Source organism: Molothrus ater, chromosome 1, assembly GCF_012460135.2.
Source record: "Molothrus ater isolate BHLD 08-10-18 breed brown headed cowbird chromosome 1, BPBGC_Mater_1.1, whole genome shotgun sequence".
Taxonomy (NCBI): domain Eukaryota; kingdom Metazoa; phylum Chordata; class Aves; order Passeriformes; family Icteridae; genus Molothrus; species Molothrus ater.
The window spans coordinates 20,828,131-20,848,008 of NC_050478.2; the positions used below are offsets into that span (position 1 = coordinate 20,828,131).

At 38.9% G+C, this 19,878-nt stretch overlaps 1 protein-coding gene across 1 annotated transcript in view; it reads right to left on the minus strand.

The window, feature by feature from the left end:
- The window catches only part of LOC118694971 (macrophage mannose receptor 1-like), a 53,109-nt gene extending 42,270 nt beyond the window's left edge, over nucleotides 1-10,839 (minus strand). Inside the window, exons 1-4 of the mRNA XM_054515046.1 lie at nucleotides 10,702-10,839; nucleotides 6,594-6,995; nucleotides 4,927-5,100; nucleotides 979-1,140 (exon numbers count right to left, since the gene is read on the minus strand). Coding sequence (XP_054371021.1) covers nucleotides 979-1,140; nucleotides 4,927-5,100; nucleotides 6,594-6,995; nucleotides 10,702-10,765 — 802 coding nt within the window. The 5' untranslated portion in view covers nucleotides 10,766-10,839. The remainder of the gene's footprint in view (nucleotides 1-978; nucleotides 1,141-4,926; nucleotides 5,101-6,593; nucleotides 6,996-10,701) is intronic.
- Between the last annotated feature and the right edge of the window lie 9,039 nt (nucleotides 10,840-19,878).

Here is a 19,878-nt window from a genome sequence, read left to right on the forward strand (position 1 = left end):
AGGGCTTGTAGTGACAGGTGAAGGGTTAATAGTTTAAAAATGAAAGAGGGCAGATTTAGATTGGATATAATGAAGGCATTTTTTACAATGTTGATGGAACAGGTTGTCCTGAGAAATTGTTGATCCTCATCATTGAAAATGTTCAAGGTAAGGTTAGATGGGACTTTGAGCAACGCAGTCAAAACCATGATATCCCATACCATGGCAGAGAGGTTGGACTAGATGATCTTTAAATGTTCACCTTTCTACCCAAACCATTCTCTAATCCTCTTATTCTACCAATTTAGAGAGTGCAACATATAGGTTATGGTATAGAATATTTTATCTTTCAACTGATGTACCATATTCAAAATATTTTCTAATCTATTTAATAAATGAATCAGTGAACTATTTCATGTTTGTACACAGGCTGAGAAGGTAATAAAGAGGACTTTCTCAATGTAGAATGCAAATATATTCAAAAAATTTAAGAATTTTCTCATAGGAGAAGTGTGGAAACTCCTTCCAAAAACCATTGAAAGAGATTGAAACAAAAAAAGAATAAGTCCTTTTGTTTATTAGTTGTTTCTCTTTTCATATTTTAGGATATACTGAAGATGTAATAGCTTTACTGAAATAGGCAAAGCTGCTGACTAATACACACTACAAGAAGAATGCAAAAAGGATGTAATCTTGATATCTATATATTCAGTTTACAAACTGCTTTGCATTTTTCTGCTTTCCAACATTCATTCTTTATTGCCTACGTTACTTAATTGAAGTATTTTTTATGTCACTATTAGTTTATGGCAATATTTAATCATGATAAAATAAATATTATCTGTCCTGTATTTCCAGGTGAATCATTCAATATAACGATTTCAATTTACTAATTACCAGAATTGAAAAAATATAATCTTCAAGATGGAACATGCCATATTAGTGTCACTGTTGCAATAATACACTTTTTTAAGGAAATTATGGATAATATTAACCTACCTGTAAGGTATGTTTGTTCATGTAACTCTGTGATGCTTAATAGCTCTGCCTTCTGCTGCTGACAGCTTTTTCTTGCCTGATGCCACTTCAGAGCTGTCTCAGAGTTTATCTGGTACTGGACATTTGTTAAAGGGTCTGTGTTCCACAAATCATTACTAGTAACTACAGGGAGAAACAAAAATGCTGTAACTCATCATAAAGACAGAACCAGATAAAACATATCAAAAAAATTGCATAGCAAAAGACAGAAAATGCCCGAACACTGCTATAGACAAATGGTTTGAAAGGAATCCTGAGGTTCTCTAATGTAATAGTAGATCAGGGTATGAAACAAGGTCACTGTTTTCTCTGGTACAAAAGAATCTGCTGTTTAAGTGGATAAAAACATGCTAAAAGAGTTGATTTGTGAATGTGGAGAAAAAGACTAAAAACTTTCAGGCTGGTGCTAGCTAAGGTGCATATAAATCTGACCTTATTTTCTGATATAAACACTAAATTTTTTACTAGTTTGGGTCACTATGTAAAGTGGCTATGGATTTTCTTACTGTGATTGTGGTAATCAGACCCAAGTGCTGAATGCAAAGCTGACATCATCAGTATCCATCTCACATTCCCCTGCAATTCCTCATTCCTTAAGCATGTGTCTGACATGGCATGAATTTCTCCTCTGCCTCATAGCCTGACTGAACTCCTTGAATACCTGAATTGGCACTTTCAGGCAATGCCAGTGAAAGCATCACCCAAAAGGACCCAATAGTAGAAGCTGCCCCAGAAGGTACCACACTCTTTACACTGCTGCAGTCTCTCCTGCCTCATCTCAATTGTTTCTCCATAAACAAGCAACAGAAAACAGTGTGATCTTGATCTGCCAAAAATGGAACCTACGTGAGGTCCCAGCACTGAGCTAAATATCACATAAAGGGAATAAAGTTGCACGACTAAAGCAGAACACAGCAGAGATCAGTGCATGTCTGCCAACAAGAAAAAAAACCTGAATTCCTGAAGACTTTATCAGCTTCTCGAGCTGCAATCTGAAAAACTGAGAGAAAGAGGTCTTATCTAAATTCATAATGCTCAGAATACTTCAGTCTGCAAATAGAGGGAAACGGGACAATAAACAAAACTCAAAACAAAGCATGATACATGTTAAATACCAGGAGGTTACTTAACCAGTTCCACTTTTTCCTGTATTAAATCTGATTGCCTATAGGTAATATAAAGTGCTTCTTTTCACATTATTTTTAAAATAAATAAAATATAACCTACTGTAATAATGATATTTCAGTAAAAATGGTAACTTTCATGTGATTATCATTATCAGCAAATCAACTTCTGTCCAAAATATTTTATAACTATCAGAATCAAAACTTTTTGGCTACACTATGTTCTAAAAAGACCATAAATCCCTGTGCACAAGCCTGGGATAAGATTAATATTGCAAAAATAGTAAAATCTATAATTCAGTAAAGAAAACTGGCTCTGATTTGATAGTAAGGGGTTTATAAATCTTGTGTTATTATTACAGAGAAGTGGTAAACAAGTCTTGGGCATTCATCCAACCTTCCATCTCAGTTCCCCTGTCTCATAATTTATAGCTGACTTCCATATGGTGCTCTCTTGTCGAATTTTGGCCTTTCATAAAAATCAAACTCATTTCTAAGTCTTGGAAAATTTGCTTTTAAGATGCCTGAGTTTTAAGAGTTCAAATTCAGGATTGCAGAGCAGGATTTTGGAAAATCTGCTATTGTTTAAAGCCTATATGCTATTGTTTAAAGCTTAGTTCCCCAGAGAAACAAAAAGATGAAATGCTTTCCTGGAATAATATATTTTAGCACCTAAGCTAAATTAATGTTAAATCACACCTGTCCTCAGGACATAAGTAGAAAATTAATAAGAATCTGAACACTATCCCTACACAGATTAATTCAGCATGCATTTATTTTCTGCAGGTTTTGTTTCTGTCCTAGTCACCTGCATTTTTATGCATTGCTTAATGCATAAAAACCCCTTCAGAAGGGTTTTTTCCTTCATCTGTCAAGAGAGGCCTCAATGGACTTTTTCCCACTGGAATGGATCTATAGGTACATGTTGAGTCACTCTCCTGATGGTCTTACACTGTGCAACTTGTTTTCTTCCAAGACCTTCTTTCAAGAGCAGCATACAGTTCAAAATTACATGGTGTAACCTATAAAGAAGCAGCATTTCCTAGGCTACTAAAAATTGTTTGCTCTGTTCCTGCTCAGTTCTTTTACTTGGGGTTAAACTTCTGCTGTTACTGTCTCAGCATCTCTTTCTAAATCACCAAATAAAGGGTCATAATCACAATTATGTCACCTCCACTGATAAAATTTCTCCACCTCTATTGATTTTAGTAACTCTCGCAGGTGCAGCCTCATGCCCTCTTCATTTTGGAGAACATCTAAGGTGGTTTTGGTCACAATGAGAAGTGACTGGGTCAGCCACAGACATTTCACTGAAGGCCCTGGCCCCAGTATGAGCAGCTGCAAGAGTTTGCATCACATATTTTCATGTTTGCACCCTTGGTCTGTTTAAGAAGACAGTTTAGGAAACAGCACTTTATTCTTAGTAAATAAACTTTAACACACACACAAACTTAAACATCCTATTTTCAAAGGTGTTGCTGAAGTTTATTAACTTATCACACTCTCACGTCTCACTCATTTCTCTTTCATAGGGATGACTAAAACTTCTACTGCTATGGGCTGTCTCTCACTAAAATATATGACCCAAACCTGAATATTTTATAGCTAGTACTGAAGAATCAGGAAGGAAACATGCAGGCAGTCAGCATAAAACAGCTTTTTCCAAAAACAATCACTGCCATCTGAATGGATTTCCTTGAATTATGCCAAAGAATTAAACAAAATTTTAATGATGCCTCCTATTTGTTGGACTCAAATAATATTAAGCAGGGAGTATTCTTAAGTCAGCTTTGCATGTGCTTTATTAATGGGATTGCTATTCCCAGCATGTTTTTATTGTCCTGAAAATGATACTGGCATAGAAGAAAAAAAAAAAAAAGTGCAGTTTTTATTTTCTGAAATACTGAATGCAACATTCATGGAAATCAGGAAAGGACACCAGTATTTTGTCATCAAACCAGTTAAGATCAACCCAAACAGTTTTCTTCACATCAAAGGAAAGGCATATTTTTCTCCTTATCTCTGCTTGCAGTCAGCTGGAGCTTTACAGCAAAACACAATAATAAAGAAGAAAGGAGGGGAAAGTGCTACCCTTCTCAGCATGACAGAAGAAGCAGCTTGCAGACAAAATGTTTACTACATATTTTACAGAGGTCCAGAGAAAATTCATTAAAATTTAAAAGAATTCAAATACATGCAGGCATAAATTACTCCCATTTACTTAAAGTAAGATCAACATTTCTAAATAAAGTTCTGCATTTTGATAATACTGCAATTTAAACACCAAGTATATGCAAACCAAGGAATTTAGAATAAAAATACTTCAAATTGAGTTAAAAGACAGAACTAAAATACAGTACACAGATTTGGGAAACACTGGGATGTACTAAAGAGTTCAGGAAAGTTCCTTCATGTCTAAAAGGCAACTCGTTCTGCAAAGTAATTTTAATTTTCAATTAAACTGTATTCCAGCTTTCAGTTCCACTTCATAGATTTCTACTTTTTGACCTTTTATATATACTACTTATTCTAATGTAAGCATCTAATTTACTTTCTATTTAAGTAAATGGTGTACATAGAGATTCCAGAATACGATTAAAATACTCTCACCCAAAAATAATTGGGCAATGTTTTTTATGCTGGGTCCTATGTTTGGATATTTATGTTGCTTTTAAAAGGAAAGCAGGCAAAACAGAGACATTTCAAACTATAAAGCACACGTTATGGACATATTTCCAGACAGCTGAGTAAGAGCACAGCAGAACTGTGAATGTAAAAATCTTACATTTCATTGGGCAAAATCCATACTTCCTGTCAACATCATAGTCTGAGGTGGTTCCACACCAAAACCAGCCATCTGATCTGCCAGCATCTGTGCAGTCAGCATACCATTTACCACCAAACTTAAAAGGAAACACGCAAGGGGCTCCATTGTCATTTCCTTTCACTGTGTAGGTATCTAAGGAGACACAACAATTCAAAAATGCATAAAAATTAATAAGCATGAGATACATAGGAGTTTGTCTTTATGATCCTATTAAAAATATTATAGCAAGGAGAGCTTGCTAGCTTAGTATACAGCTGTACTAGAACTGGAACATTGCTCATTTTACTCAGGGCAAAGCTGATACCCATGTTCATAGTGAGACAAATTTTTATTGCTAAGGGAGACAACAGACCACAACTGAGCTAAGACAAGTACAGTCCCATGCTAAATTTCCCATGCATAACAATCAAAAGTACAAAACACACACACTCATGCCATTTTTTAAAGTGCAAAAGACTGTTGAATGTTCTGTCAGTAACCCAGCCAACTGCTGATCATTTTGGACATGGAAGAGCATGTCCATGTAAACTTGAAAGATATATGCCATAGAGTGACTCCAATATATTATGCCCAAATAAATTTTATATTTGCATGTAAAAATACTTTTTGTTTTATCAGAAACCTGACTCAATGGAACTTATGAGAGTAACTAAAGCAGCTTTCTCTGTGTGCACATAATGTACATTCATTGATGGAAGGACATACAGGGGAACTGGACCTGACAAGGATTTTTGGAGAGGTGATATATCAGGGTCACTGTCTCACAGAGCTGCTAGAAAACAGAGGAGGAAGGAAAAGCAGGACATTATTACATCTCCCCCCTGCCTTCTTTCACATAATTTGCTTTGCTAGGGTTCTTCTATTCTGGCTTCTGGCCAAGGACTAGTACTGTAATCAGTCATAGTGTAAACCACAGAAACTGCATCCATACCTCCCTCTGTGACCATTTCTGTTTATCAAAAAATACTAAATAGGAAGTCAAATATATTTCCAGATACTTATCATGAATATATATATGGAGATGAATATATATATATATAGAGATGCATTATACATAACTTTTTCAATTTAACTATTTAAATCTTATTCAATTTAACAATTAATATCTCATTTCTTTGTCTAACATTTTAGCACCAACTCTGAGACTCCCTTCAAACACCTAGGAAGACATCTGCAATACACTGGAAATTAACATATCAAGAGTGAAATAATATCTTACTGCCAGTTAATATTTACATCCTAAGGAAAAAAAATATATCAACAGACTAAACACTTACACTATGTCTTTCTGTACACATGTAATAAATAGTAAAAGTTATCATCAACTCCTGTGTAATAGTTATACACATGTTTTGAATAACCATAGAATTTTTTGTTCTCTCCAAAGGAATCACTACCATGCATGGTTAATCATCTATCAGCACTTTGACTAATTTATAAAAAACCAAACTGAAGTACTCAAAAAACGAAAGGCACACCCACTCAAGTATTGGTTATTTCATCTGAATTCACACTCACTGATCATTAATAAGATTAAGAAAATTCTTCTACACATATAAAATGTTTTAATTATCTGCACATAAAAACGAGTTTTGAAATACAGAAATTAATTTACAGAACTTTACCTTCATAGCCTCGAGAACACAGATCGTCTGTGGTTCCGTAGACTTTCCACCTACTCCATAAACCAGATCCCTTGTACAGCATAATATTCCTTTCCTTCTTGTTTCCATAGTTGAAAAACAAATCTTCCCCTTGGATTGCAAAGAGAGTCTCGTTTCTGCATTCCCATCGCTGAAGTTCACTAGCCTTGTCACAAGGGTACAGAGTGATGGGAACCCAGTCTTTCTTCGAAGGCACTCCCAAGCACAATTTGAATGCTATGCTCATAAGCTGGTGATCTGAGACCCACCTGAATTTTTGTGCCTCATTTTCTTGAACACAAGGGGCAGTAGTCACTGAATTAGAACTTTGAGCCAGTACACAGCGCTTGTGATCTTCATTATATATTAAGAAGATGTTAGTATCTGTAAAAAAAACAAACACTGGAATGATTTGGTTTGAAATAATCTTACCTGCTATCTAAATGAAATATGAATCTGGACACTCCTCTTGATGTGCAAATCTCATTATCTGTTCAGCAAAAGAAGGTGTGGACTACACTTTCACCTGTTGAAGTGGCTGTATGGTGCAACTAGCTCAGATGTGAGGACATTTCAACTGGTTTGTGGCAGTGAAAGCATCTACACACAAAAGCACAAGGCAGCAGAGGTGTAGACCTAGTGTCTCCTGTAGGTTTAAAGCTTGGGTTAAAGTGAAGAGAGAAAACACACTCATGGTGTTAATCCAAGCTGCACCCATGGGAATTACTGAAATGAGGGAGCATGGACACTGTAGAGAGCAGATCCTGACACTGAACTCTCCAGCAGCACTGGCTCCCAGGCGTGGGGAGATGACAACAGTCCCTAAGTTCTTCAGGCACCATTTCCTCACAGTGGAGAGCTCTGGTCTCAAAAGCCCTGCTAAAATCTTTAAGTTATTAACTGAGGAGAAGGATACGTTTTTAAGCTTTATACTCAAGCTTCTTATAGAACAAAATTATTTTTCAATTCTGTCATCAGTGACTTCTTTCTTGCATCTCTCCATTATGACTGAAATACCAACAGCAGTGGGATTTGCCATCACCAGTTATGCCTCTTCATGACTTATGAAAATATACAAAGCTCTTCATAGCTTCCCAGGTTATTTCTCCCTCTCAGTAAACAGTGCTTCACAGCATGCATTTTCACGTATTCAAGGTTGGTTTCAAACCTGTAGCCACTTGAAAAGTTTTAGCATCTTTTGCACATGCATGTGCTATGAGTGTAACATTTCTGAGCCAGTCTTGCTGAAAGACTGAAAATTTCTCCTCTCTGATTCACCTGAGATACCTTTTGGCACAGTGACTTTATCATGCTCTTTCATGGAAGGTAACAGGATGTACAACATTTTAAAGCTGTATTTTACCTGGCTATGAGATAGGAAGGAGAAATATTAATTTATATGGGATGGAAACTGATTAAAACACTATTTAGTTTAGTGTATGATTACCAAACTTATCAAATTCTATAATGGAGAAATAGTTAAGGGGAAAACAGGTTAACCACAAAAGTCTTCCTTTCTCTGCTGAGGCTCTAATGTGGAAATGATCATTCTGCAGAAGAACAATCTGGGAACAAATAACCTCTCTCTCAGAGAAAGAGCTGACCTAAACGTATCTCATCTATAGTTCAGCTTCCTTCTCTTGTCCTTTGGCTTCCAACTCACTGGAAGTAATGTAAAACTGATGAGCACTGGAGGCAGAAATTGTTGTCTTTTGCCAATCTGTTTTACTCATAGACAATACAAGGAAATGTGTAATTATCACTCCTGGTGACAACTTCTTTTTATTCTGCTTTTCTGCTAGCACTTAGCACAATGTTATTGTAAACTGATATATGCAGTGCTTGCAACTCTCCTTTTCCTGAAATCATGTTCAAAGTTTCTGGATAAAAGAGATGTCAAATAATTTCACATGTGTAGATAATGCTACCTGATTTTTCAAACTGCTAAAATTGTATCTGTGGCCTAAAATAACGGTCCTTATTTTCTGGTTCTTGTGATGTTAAAGAGAAGATGCTATTTCACATGAAAAAAGTATCCCTAAGTCAAAAGCCTGGATCACTGTATCCAAGCATGAGTTTTGGCTTCAAAAATGGAGTTAAAAAGCTGAACAAAGCAGTCTGGCCAGTGGGGATGGAGAGGGGCACAAAACTGAGGCTCTCTACTATTCCAACGGTGCCTTTACAAGGGATTAGAAGTGTGTAAACCCAAACCACCTGCTTGTACAAGGGCATATTCCCAATGCAGGCAGTAGTGCATATGCAAGCAGCTAAAAGGCCAGCTCAGCCAAGGAGGCATCGAAAATAAGCTGACACCAAAACAGGAGAATAGAACAAGAGGGAGCAGGCTGCTGGAGTAACTGTGGCTGAGGCTGTAATTGCAGGATTTCCTTTCCCCCAGTGTTGCTCCTCTCTAATCCATGGCCATCAAGCAGACTTGTAACTTAGTGCTGTATTGCTCAAGTTTGCAGCTTTATTTCTGTTTATTCTGCCATCCTGCTCACCAAAGGGGATTCCCATATAATAGTATCTGTGTGAATAATTAGATTGTCTAGAAGAAACAAACCAGGTATTTGTGCAGCACTTCTTCTGCCCTGCCAAGTCCTCTCTGTAAACACTTGACACAACTCTTGCCAACATGATGAGCTGTATCTGGGAAATGGGCTGAGCAGAATCACACATAGCACCATTGGCTGTGTTTTACTGTTCTGCAGCAACATTTGTTATAGAGCTCTGTGACAGGTGCCGTTCTTCACCACAGATGAACAGTGGGTGGAACACTTTAGGGTCCATCACAGTGTGCTCATGAGTACCACAATGTTAGTACTTTGAATTAAACCTATTTCTAACAGTGAGTCGTATTTTGAAACTTACTCCTGGAAGGAAGGTCTTTAAAATGCATAAGAACCTGCCAGGCTTAGGAAACAACTTCACCACTACCAGTGCACAAGCAGCCATCCAAGGAGATCTAGCACCTTTTCCCTCAAATGTCCCAAGTAGATCCCAAAGAATTTTTCTCACAGACTTTAATTTTTCTTTACTCACCCCACTGTGACTATTTGCCTATCTATCTCTGGCCCCAAGTTGTAGTTAAGAATTGTGCCAAGTACTGCAGAATCTCACCTGACAGTATCATTTCCATGGTAGAGATTTCCAGAATGCCAAACTGATTTCACACTCTGCAGCATTTCCAAGCCATCACAGATTATGTGAGCGTAAATAAGGCATTAATTTGAGCAGCCAGTGAAGTGCTACCAGTGTAAAACACTAATGGAGAGCACCAGAAAAACAGACCCAAAGACAGAAGAAAAGAGGAAAGAGCAAGGAGGCAGATGCAGGTAGGGTGACTGTCTTCCCTACACAGGCTCTTGCCTGCCAGATGGCCAAAACTGATTGCTGGTGGTTACACAAAGAAAGGTTACAAGGCAGTGCTACAAAGATTTGCATTGCTAGATCTCAACCCAGAGAGCAAAGGATGCTGAAAGGTTTTCAGAAAGTGCAAGTGCAAAACTTTCACTGAAACGTAGCTGTGAGCTGGAAATCATGGCAAATCTCAGAGTAAGTGGGTACAAACTCCAGGTATCACCTTCCAACACAACTTCCCCCTGTTCTCACACCTCTATCCATCCTAGCATCTCAGCTATCCTAACGTTCCCCCATGAAAGCCATCTGTCAAAAACAGGGCCCATCCAAGAGGGCTGGAGGACAGGCAGAGCCGCCAGTACCAGGCACCTCTGCAAACCTCTGCCACGAGCAGGTCTGTGAGGGAAAGCTGGTGATGCTGTCAAATCAATCAGGGGCTCATTGGAGCGGTGGGGGAAACTGAGGCAGCGCCGGTGACAGCCCTGTTCGGCGTCCCCAGCGCCACTGGCACCCAAAAGGCCGCCCTGCCGGGCACCTCTGGGTGCGGGCGAGGAAGGGGTGCCGAGGGGAGGCCGCCTCCATCAGCCCTAGAGAGGCTTTAAATGGTCGTGAGCTTCACCTGCACCCGCGGCTCCTCCGCACGCCCCCCGCCAGCCCCAGAGCAGGTTCGGCTCTGTGTGATCCCTGGTTTTTGGGCTGGCCTCGCCCGCACAGCCCTGCGGGCACTTACCGAGCAGCGGAGCAGCCCGGGGGAGCAGTCCGAGGAGCAGCAGCAGGAGCGGGGACGGAGCCATGGCCGAGCCCCGGGCTGGGAGCAGAGGGCGTCCCGCGGGCAGCTCCGCCGCGCCTGTGGAGGGCCGCTGGATCAGGGGAAAACTCTGGGCTCCAAATGATAAGGAAATATCCTGTCACATGGGGCGTTTTGAAATAACAGGAATTCGCTGTTCAAACTTTGCTTTCCTAAGCTGATTTTTTTTCCCTTAGCGGAGGAAAGAGCCTTCTTCCAAGCATGTGCAGGTGATAAAGCGGCGATAGCTGAGAGAGGCGCTGCTTCTATCGTTGCTGCCGTTGTGTGCGGCGTTTGTTGTTTTTTGTTTTGTTTGTTTTTTTTTTCTTTTATCCCCTTTGCGACTCTGACAGCGTTGCATCTGGGTCAGTGGTTTGTCTTCCAGGAAAATTAGCCAGCCCCGCTCGGAGGGAGGAGGATATCCCTCTCCTTTTCTTCTGGGGTAAGGAAAGCAGAAAGATAAGGGGAAGAAACTCAAGTCTCAAAGAAAAAGCCCCTGCTCGAAAGCCCGGGTTGCTGCTCAGAGCGCGGGCTGCAGAAGGAGCAGAGACCTACTTCTGGCATCCCGGGATCTGGGCTGCGCCCCCGTGCCCATCACGCCTCCCCCGGGCGCCAGCGGGAGCGGGGCGCGGCTGCCGAGGAGGGGACGAGGGGGTTTAAGGACCCGAAGAGGCATTCTCTGAAGCCCAATAAATGAACTTCAGCAGATTTGTTTGTTTGTTTATTCTACCGACAGTGATGGCACTATCTGCTCTGAACAGAACTCAAATCTTGCTCGTGAATCAGTGCAGGGAAAGGCAAAACCTTGCCTCCTAGCTGGGTTTCACAAGCTGAAGCACCTGCCTGGAATTAAATGATCTTTCTGAAAAGGTGCCTTTAGGGCATAGCCAGCCTTGGTGATTTTACAGCTCCTTGCTGTGCTGGATGCAGAGCAGCATGCTACTTCTTTGAGATCACCATCAATGTACAGTCTGAAGAGTCCCAAACGGATTGAAAACACCATTCCTACTGTTGTTTTACATAGAGAGGCTTTTGTAACATATGGGACTTACTGGATATTTTGATGGGGCATACATGAGGCTCAGGGAGCACCTTGCTGCTCTCTACAGCTTCCTGAAAGAAGGGCTTGGTGAGGCAGGGGTTGGTCTCTCTCCCAGGTGACAAGGGACAGGACAAGAGGAAATGACCTAAAATTGCACCAGGGGAGGTTTAGATTGGATATTAGGAAGAATTTATTTGCTGAAATAGTGGTCAAGCACTGCAACAGGCTGCCCAGGGAAATGGTGGAATAACCATCCCTGGAAGTGTTTAAAAATGTGGAGATATGGTGCTTAGAGGCATGATTTAATGGTGAGCTTGGAAGAGCTGGATTAATGGTTGAACTCAATGATCTTAGAGGTCTTTTCCAACCTTAAAAATTCTATGATTCTGTGAGCCTGTAAGGCATCAGACCTAGAATGTGTATGAAGCCTGTTGTGCAGCAGGCTCTACCCCTGTGTTGTCATGCACTTGGAAATCTCTGATAAGTATTAAATAATCATCCAAATCCTTCTTGATGGAAGTTCTGGGTGGGAAAGTACAGCACATCCAGGAAACACCAATATGAGATTGGTTTGGAAAGAGGCAGAACAGAGTAAGAAGGTACTTTGACACTATTATAAGAGAAAAAGAAACCATGGAGATGAAAAACAAGCTCATTTGAAGTCAAAGAAACTCCTGTTAACATTGGAAAGGATTCCAGCCAGGCACTTCAGCTGTGCTGGGTCCTCTTGGGGGCTACATCAGGGGTGTAAAGAGGAAGTGCTTCATAATTTCTCTCAACATCTGTAGAACCACAAAAAGGTCAGGAACAGCCTGGCCCAGAGACAGGAGGTGGGAAGTATTTCAGCCATAATCAGCAATGTTCTGTATTGTTGTGTTGATGTATTGTCATGTGGGAAACTTAATCTCTTGCTGTAGTGTATGGGAGATATTTATTTTTCCCTAATTATTTGCAAAACCCAAAAGCCCAGGAAAACATCTGGTGTTAAAAGGAACAAGTCAGAAGACTCAGAAAAGTGCTGCTGCCCTAATAGAGCACTGCTATTTCTAAGACAATCACTGAAAGTTTGGGTATTTGTGGCATTCTTTTGGCTCGAGATAAACAGAGAAGGGAGATGCTGCGTGAAGTTCAGTACCAAAATAAAAAAATAAAACTGCCACCAAAGTCTTTACATGGTTATGTAAGACTGATTATATGATGATTACGTGCAACAAAGGCTGCATGTAACTTAAATGAATAAATGTGTTGCACAAATAGGCAGAAAAAGGGAATTAAGTAGATGAGAAGTGATACCTCTTTGGCTGTCCGTGGCATTATGAGGAATGAGCTATTCCTCAAAGTGACATAAGAAACTGCTTTAGGCTATTCTTGGAGTTTCTCAAAACTGAACTGGACATGATAATGAGCAACCTGATCCAAGTCAGCCCTTCTTTAGAGAGGAGGTCATTAGATGGCTTCCCAAGGTCTCTCCAACCAAAACGAGACTTCAGAAGACCTACTTCCAAGTATTGCAGCCTCCCTTCCTGATCTCAAAACTGCCTCTTTCTCATTGTTCCTTACACTCACTGGATATATATACTGGAGATATTACCAGTTCAAAGGCATTTTGACACAGACATGTGTGATACACACCTATATGTCTATGTGTGTATACATATGTCTACACATAGCCCCTGTTTAGGGCAGCACAGGTCTTGATGAGCTTATCCATGTAGCCTCTGTGTCTCGTCTGCAGCACACTCATCAGTAATTACATCTGGATCTGGCTCCCTCTTTCATTATGAATCAGATATTCTGATCCAATATAGTCAAAGGAAAAGATTTTCTCTCTTCTGAGACAAAAGTATTCAGCCAAGTCTCAGGCTGTGGTGATTTGAAGGCAAAAAGCTACCAAAAGCTCAATCTGCTAAATAACTAATGGTGGGGTACATGTCCTAGATAGACATATGTTTTCATCTTTCCTGTGGGTAGGAAGCCAGCTGACATTCACACAGAACAGAAAGGCTTGAATTCCTCAGAGGCAGGTCAGACCCTCTTTTCTTGTGGCACATCCAGTTCAGTCCCAGGTCATTATTCCTGGTAAAATACATTGAAATCCTGAAGCCACAGTGGCCCTTGACTTTTATAGCAGACGGAAAATGGAAAGTTCGGTGCTAAATTAAATCATATCCAGACTTGAAGCATAATATTCCCATATTGTATTTGTGGAAGGAAATCAAGTGGATTACTATCCATGCTTTTACATTTGCATCCAAGATGTTTTTGATGTTTCCTGTGGGAACATGTATCTCTCAGATAGTATTCAATAGTTATCTACACATTAAAAATATTTGCATGGGTGCTGCAGTGGGTTACCTGCAATGGAAACCTAAAACCATTTTTGTATTTCGTTAGTCGTCTTAGAGTATTTAAACATCATTTTAACACTTCTGAATGATATGGGAGAGAGAGCTTTCTAGAAGATTGTCCTATTGTAAGAAGATAATTAAAATTAGATACTATACTGGTTTTGACTGGGATGGAGTTAATTTTCTTTGTAGCAGCTCAGATGGTGAGATGTTTTGGGTTTATGACCAAAACAGGGCTGATAACACAGGGATGTTTTAGTTTTTACTGAACAGTTTTGCACAGCCTGAAGGCATTTTCTGCTTCTCATGCTACCCCATCAGTGAGCAGGCTAGGGTGGGCAGAAGCTGGGAGAGAACACAGCCAGGACAGTTGGTCCCAGTGGACCAAAGAGATATTCCATGCTCTATGATGTCATGCTCAGCCATAAAATCTGGGGAGAAGGAAGGGGTGTTATGGTTTGGAACGGGAGGAAATTTAGGGAAGTGATGTAAAGTTTTTTGTGTAATTTATAGTTTGTTGAATTATTGAGAAGTTGGATATGTTTTTGTGAAATATACATGTTAAAGATTAAAAACTTCAGGGATTTCCTTTGGTTTTTTTTTTTTTTGGTTGGTGAGGATGTAGTATGTTTCGGTTTTGACTTTTTTGTTTTGGTTAGGTTGGGTTGTGTGGTTTTGTTGTGGATTGGGTTCCTTTTTTTCTTTTTAGGTTGTTCATCGGTTCCTTTTATTGGTTTTGTTTTGTTGTGGGTTGGGTCCTAATAGTTGTTGGGTAAGAAGATGGGGAGGTTGTGGAGTCTTGGTCGGAGTAGGGTAGGTTGTGGTTGTGAAGATTTTGTCATCAGGCACTTTTTTCAGTGTGGTTGAGACTAGACATTTTGTAGTTTATGTAGAAAACAAAAGATTAATTATGAGGCTGATTTTTATATAGTCTAGTTATAGCTTTTTGTTATAAATTATTGGTGGGTTAGGTAGGCTTTAGGTGTGATGTTAATATTTCTAGTGTTTTAATTTTTTTTGAGTGAAAGGAATAAGATGTAAGTATGTAAAGGACTAATATGAAGATATTGATGTTAGTGAGGAAGAAGTGAAGTCTTAGATGGGAGGGAATGAGAAGATATCTAGATTTTGGGGTTGAAATTTTTTGTAAGTTATGGAGAAAAGACTTTTTTTCTTATAATGTATGATATGGGGAGATTAAAGTGTTCAAATTAATATTGAATAAAGGCTTTTATGTTAAGTAGATTCTGAAGTAGTTGTGATTTTATGAGAAGTTTGAACAGAGAAAGAGAGAAGAGTAGTTTTGTGTTTTTAGGAGAAGAGGATGATTTTTGTTTTTACGGATGAATATGATTTTAGAAATAGATAATGATAATTTTTTACTTTTAAATAACCTATCTTTATAATAAATTATCTTTATAATAAATTTATAAGTTGACATAGTTTATTGATAAGTTGTGGGAAGGCTTGTGGAAATGGGAAGGACTTTACAATAATAGGGTTCCTTGGGTGGCTGTTATTAGTGACAAATAGAGAGTTACGAGAGAACTGTTTTCATTCCTCTTGTGGAGAAATCTCCATAACCTTAACAAGAGGAGCTTCTCTCCCTAAGTGAGCTGAAAAAAGATTACTTTAGAAGTAGTAAAGTGACTGGAAATTTTAGGTTTGGTTTCTTTACATTGTCAATAGGAAAGAAAAGGTTGTAGGGGGAGGAGAAATGTTCTGAGGGGTTTGTTTCGACTATTTTCCTTTCTTTTAGTTACTTTTAATAACATTTTCTTTATACCCTTTTAAAGTTTTGAGCCTACTTTACCTTTCTCCTAATCCTGTCTCACAACAAGGATTTGACAACAAGGAGTGTGTTAGTGATTAACCAACACCAAACCTGCCACAAGGGGGGACATTCAGAGTTATGGTGTCTGTCATCCCAAGGCCCTGATTTCCTTGGGAAGTAGATGGACACTCGTCTGCCACTGGAATGTAGTGGAAAAAAAATCCTTTTTTTGTTGTTTTGTTCATGTAGCCTTTTACTTTCCCTATTAAAATATCTTTATCTCAGCCTAGGAGTTTTCTCACTTTCACCCTCCTGTTCTCTCCCCCATCCTGCTGCAGGAGAGTGAGTGAGCAGCTGTGTGGGGTTGAGCTGCCAGCTGGGGTAAAACTACCACAGACACAGATTAAAACATTATTAAGATGTTTTCAATAACTTTACTATTCTATACATTCTAATTAGTATTTAGGAGTGAGAGATTTTGTTTTTCATTTAAACCAGAATCTTTCAGGTTCAAAAGGAGTTAAGAGCTAAGAGGAAAATCCCAGAAAATGACAGAAATCTTAAATTTTCTCAAAGAATTTTCAATGACAGTCAAACTAAATGTATCTATCAAGCTGAGGCAAATTGTTTAGCTCTAACAGTGTTGTGTATAAACTAACAGAGCCAGGACACAGATCTGTGAATGCTGGGTGTGGATCAACAGCCACCACAGTTTATTTTGATTGCAGCTAAAGCTGAATCAGACACATTTCCTCCATACAGGAGCTAGTAGAAGGAAGAGTTATGACACTTTGAGAACTTTTCCATCTAATTTCTTGCTTTGCAAGGCTTAAGCTCATCTTGTTGACTTCTGCAAGTCAACACAGCTAATGGGAGCAATGAACAAAACAACACATAAGTAGGATCCAGTCCAGCACTGGTTTTACAATACCATTATCTTAAGAACAAATTGTGACCACTGGTGAGAAAAAAAAAGGAAAAATAATGTAGTAATACACTGTCAAGAAATCAAATTCATCTATAATCACTTTAAATCCCACCAAAAGAAAAAATAAAAGAAAAATAAAAGAAAATGCACAAATATATCTAGGTCTTACATGTCCTAAAGCTGCAGTACAGTCACCCTAACCTCCCTTTGCTGTCAGTGGATGGAGCAAAGAAGGAGCAATAAATAGAGGACCAATTTAGATGTCATACTCTTATGCTTGGTCTTACCTAACTTGAGCCTGAGCCTGTATTCCTGAACAGGATAGATACATCCTTCTGCTGAGTAATACAAAAGAATAAATACTAAATCAGAATGACTTTTTAATTTTTTTTTCAAGACAACACCTCAAGCCTTTATTGTGAAACCCTACATGTCTTCATTTTTTTTAATTACAATAAATCCGTACTACAAATTCCCTGCAGCCAGAAGGCAGGAAAGGAATTCTACTGTAGGAAGCATTTTTTGATCATCACAGCCTATTCCACTTTCTTTCTAATTCTGTAGTAATAAGTCACTCCTAACTATCACTGTGGGAATTTTTCTTTAATTAAGTGTTCTACATGTTAGAACAGTGGGACCCATGGCTCTGTTACCTATACAAGAGACAAATACTGGACTGCCATGTCTTTTTTGTCTAGGCACAATAAGCCTTCTGATAAGACTACTTCTCTAAACAAAATGAAAACATATCTTTAATCCTGGTCATAACTTTGTGAGTGCACCAGTGGGCTATAAGATTTCTCCAAGCATAATAATCACAGAGAGTCATCAAGTTTGGAAGAGACCTTAAAGATCATCAAGTCCAGCCATCAAAGTAACAACACTACAATCTCCCCTAAACCAAATCTCCAAATCCAGACATCTCTTGAATTCTTCCAGAGACAGTGGAAGAGTCCATCACATCCTTGGCCAATTATACCAATGTCTAACCACTCTTCCAGGGGAAAAAATAATTCTAATATCTAAAATTTGGCACTCAGTGGGAGTAGAGTAGGACACACTTGAAATTAAAATAATGCCATAACCTACTTATAACAGTTACTGCCTTGAGATGTATGTTCATTTCTGGTTGTTTACCATGGTTAAAAGGAGATGTAGGAGAATTGTTGCAATAAATATACGAAACAGTGTTTTCTAAAGCATGAAGAGGAATAGGTATTTTAGAAATGGATGGCAAAAGATGACACATGATAGAAAAAAGTATCAGATGATAGGAAAAGATCCAGAGCTGATTTGTATGTTCTTTTTGCCATATCACAAACAAAATATGCCAAAGAGAACCCAGTTTAATTCAGAAACAACAATCTTCATATCCACTGTCATTATCAACTCAAAATAGAGTCATGACATGAGCACAGAGGTCCTTCAGAAACCTTCATTAGAGAAACAAAGCAGTAGGAGAAAGTATTTAAGAAGAAACATCCAAGTGGGAGGTTAAGGGATCAACAGTTAGAGTCCACTCTTTCTTTGCAGAGAGGAGAGTTACTTAGGGCTTTGTTTGCTTGGGCTTTTTAACTTTAAATAATCAAATTTTGGATTCAATTATGGGCCACACTCCTTAACCACGAGTTTGTCTCACTAGAATAGGAATACTCTGGCATCCCTGTAAGTATTAAGAGGATACCAAGAAATCTTTAAATCATTCTTTTGGCAAATCTTCTGTTGAGCTGTTGTTGAGCAATGTTTTAATACCCTGTACTATAAATAATAGTCTACAACCATGATCAGTACGCCAGTAAGTCTATGCCAGCCTGAATACTCATTCAGGATGGTTATAGTAGCAAAATACCACACACCTGACATAAAAGAAAGGAAACAGGTTTCAGTGCAATTTCCCAAAGAACTACGAAATTAAACAATAATATGAATTTTAAAAAGCATGTATTTTTAAAACAGATTATACTATCCCTAATGTCAGTCAGATAATTTTTACAAATTGCTGCCAGCCCCAAATTTATGAAATGTTACCCATGGAATGGGATTTACCCATAGTCAGAATATCAGATTATTTAGTGGAAATTTACCTAATTTCAGTAAAGGTACTGAGAACTGCAGTTTTGTATATGATTTAATGTTCAAACCTGTCTGATTCAAGAGGTCTTTATGTTTATGCTGTCTGCATTTTATCATTTTATCAATTTTTTTCTCAGAAAGTTAGCAAAGACTGAAATATTATGAATTATTACACAAACTAAACAGTCACTGAGCACACATTATTGAAGCTTCAGCATAGTAGGAGGGGAAATAAAATTTTATTTCACAGATCATGTTTATATTTCATTCTAATTTCAACAACAGGATTATTATTTTGGCAATATCTCCTGCAGAACAGAATAGAATTTCCGTGCCTCAGTGACTTCCCCTTGGGCCAAATCCAGCACCATGAGGTGGCCCCTGTCCCACTACAGCTCACCTTCTGCTTTACTCATAAATGTGCTGGGTTTGTCTCTCCTATGGCCAAGATTGACAATCATGTTTTTTATTTGACATTGTTCAGTCACCAAATAATGTCACTTTGTTTAGTCCAAAATTGTTTGTGCATTCAGATGCAGCTCATTAAATCTGTTTGGAGAGTGATTGTCATGGTGGCTTCAGAAGCATAGGGTGATCCTTGGAGCTCAGCAGGCTGCATCGGGTGTGTGCAGAGCCAGGGCTGCTTCCCACAGAGAATTTCAGACCTGAGCACGAGTCCTGTCACTGCAGCATCACCCAGGAGCGACACCAGCCCCATGAGCACCCACAGCTGAGCATAAAGCCCAGTCCAGGTACCCAGCCTCATAATCCCATGCTTAACTCATCCTTCAAATGACACAGTTACTACTTCCTTCCCCTTAATAGAGAAGCTTATGGGTTGAAACGTATATTGAATTCTCAATACAATGAAATTTATGAGCCAAAAAGTAGATCAGAATCTCAAAACTGTTCTCCCCCAGCCTACTTCCAGTGAAATAAAGGCCATGTAAAAACC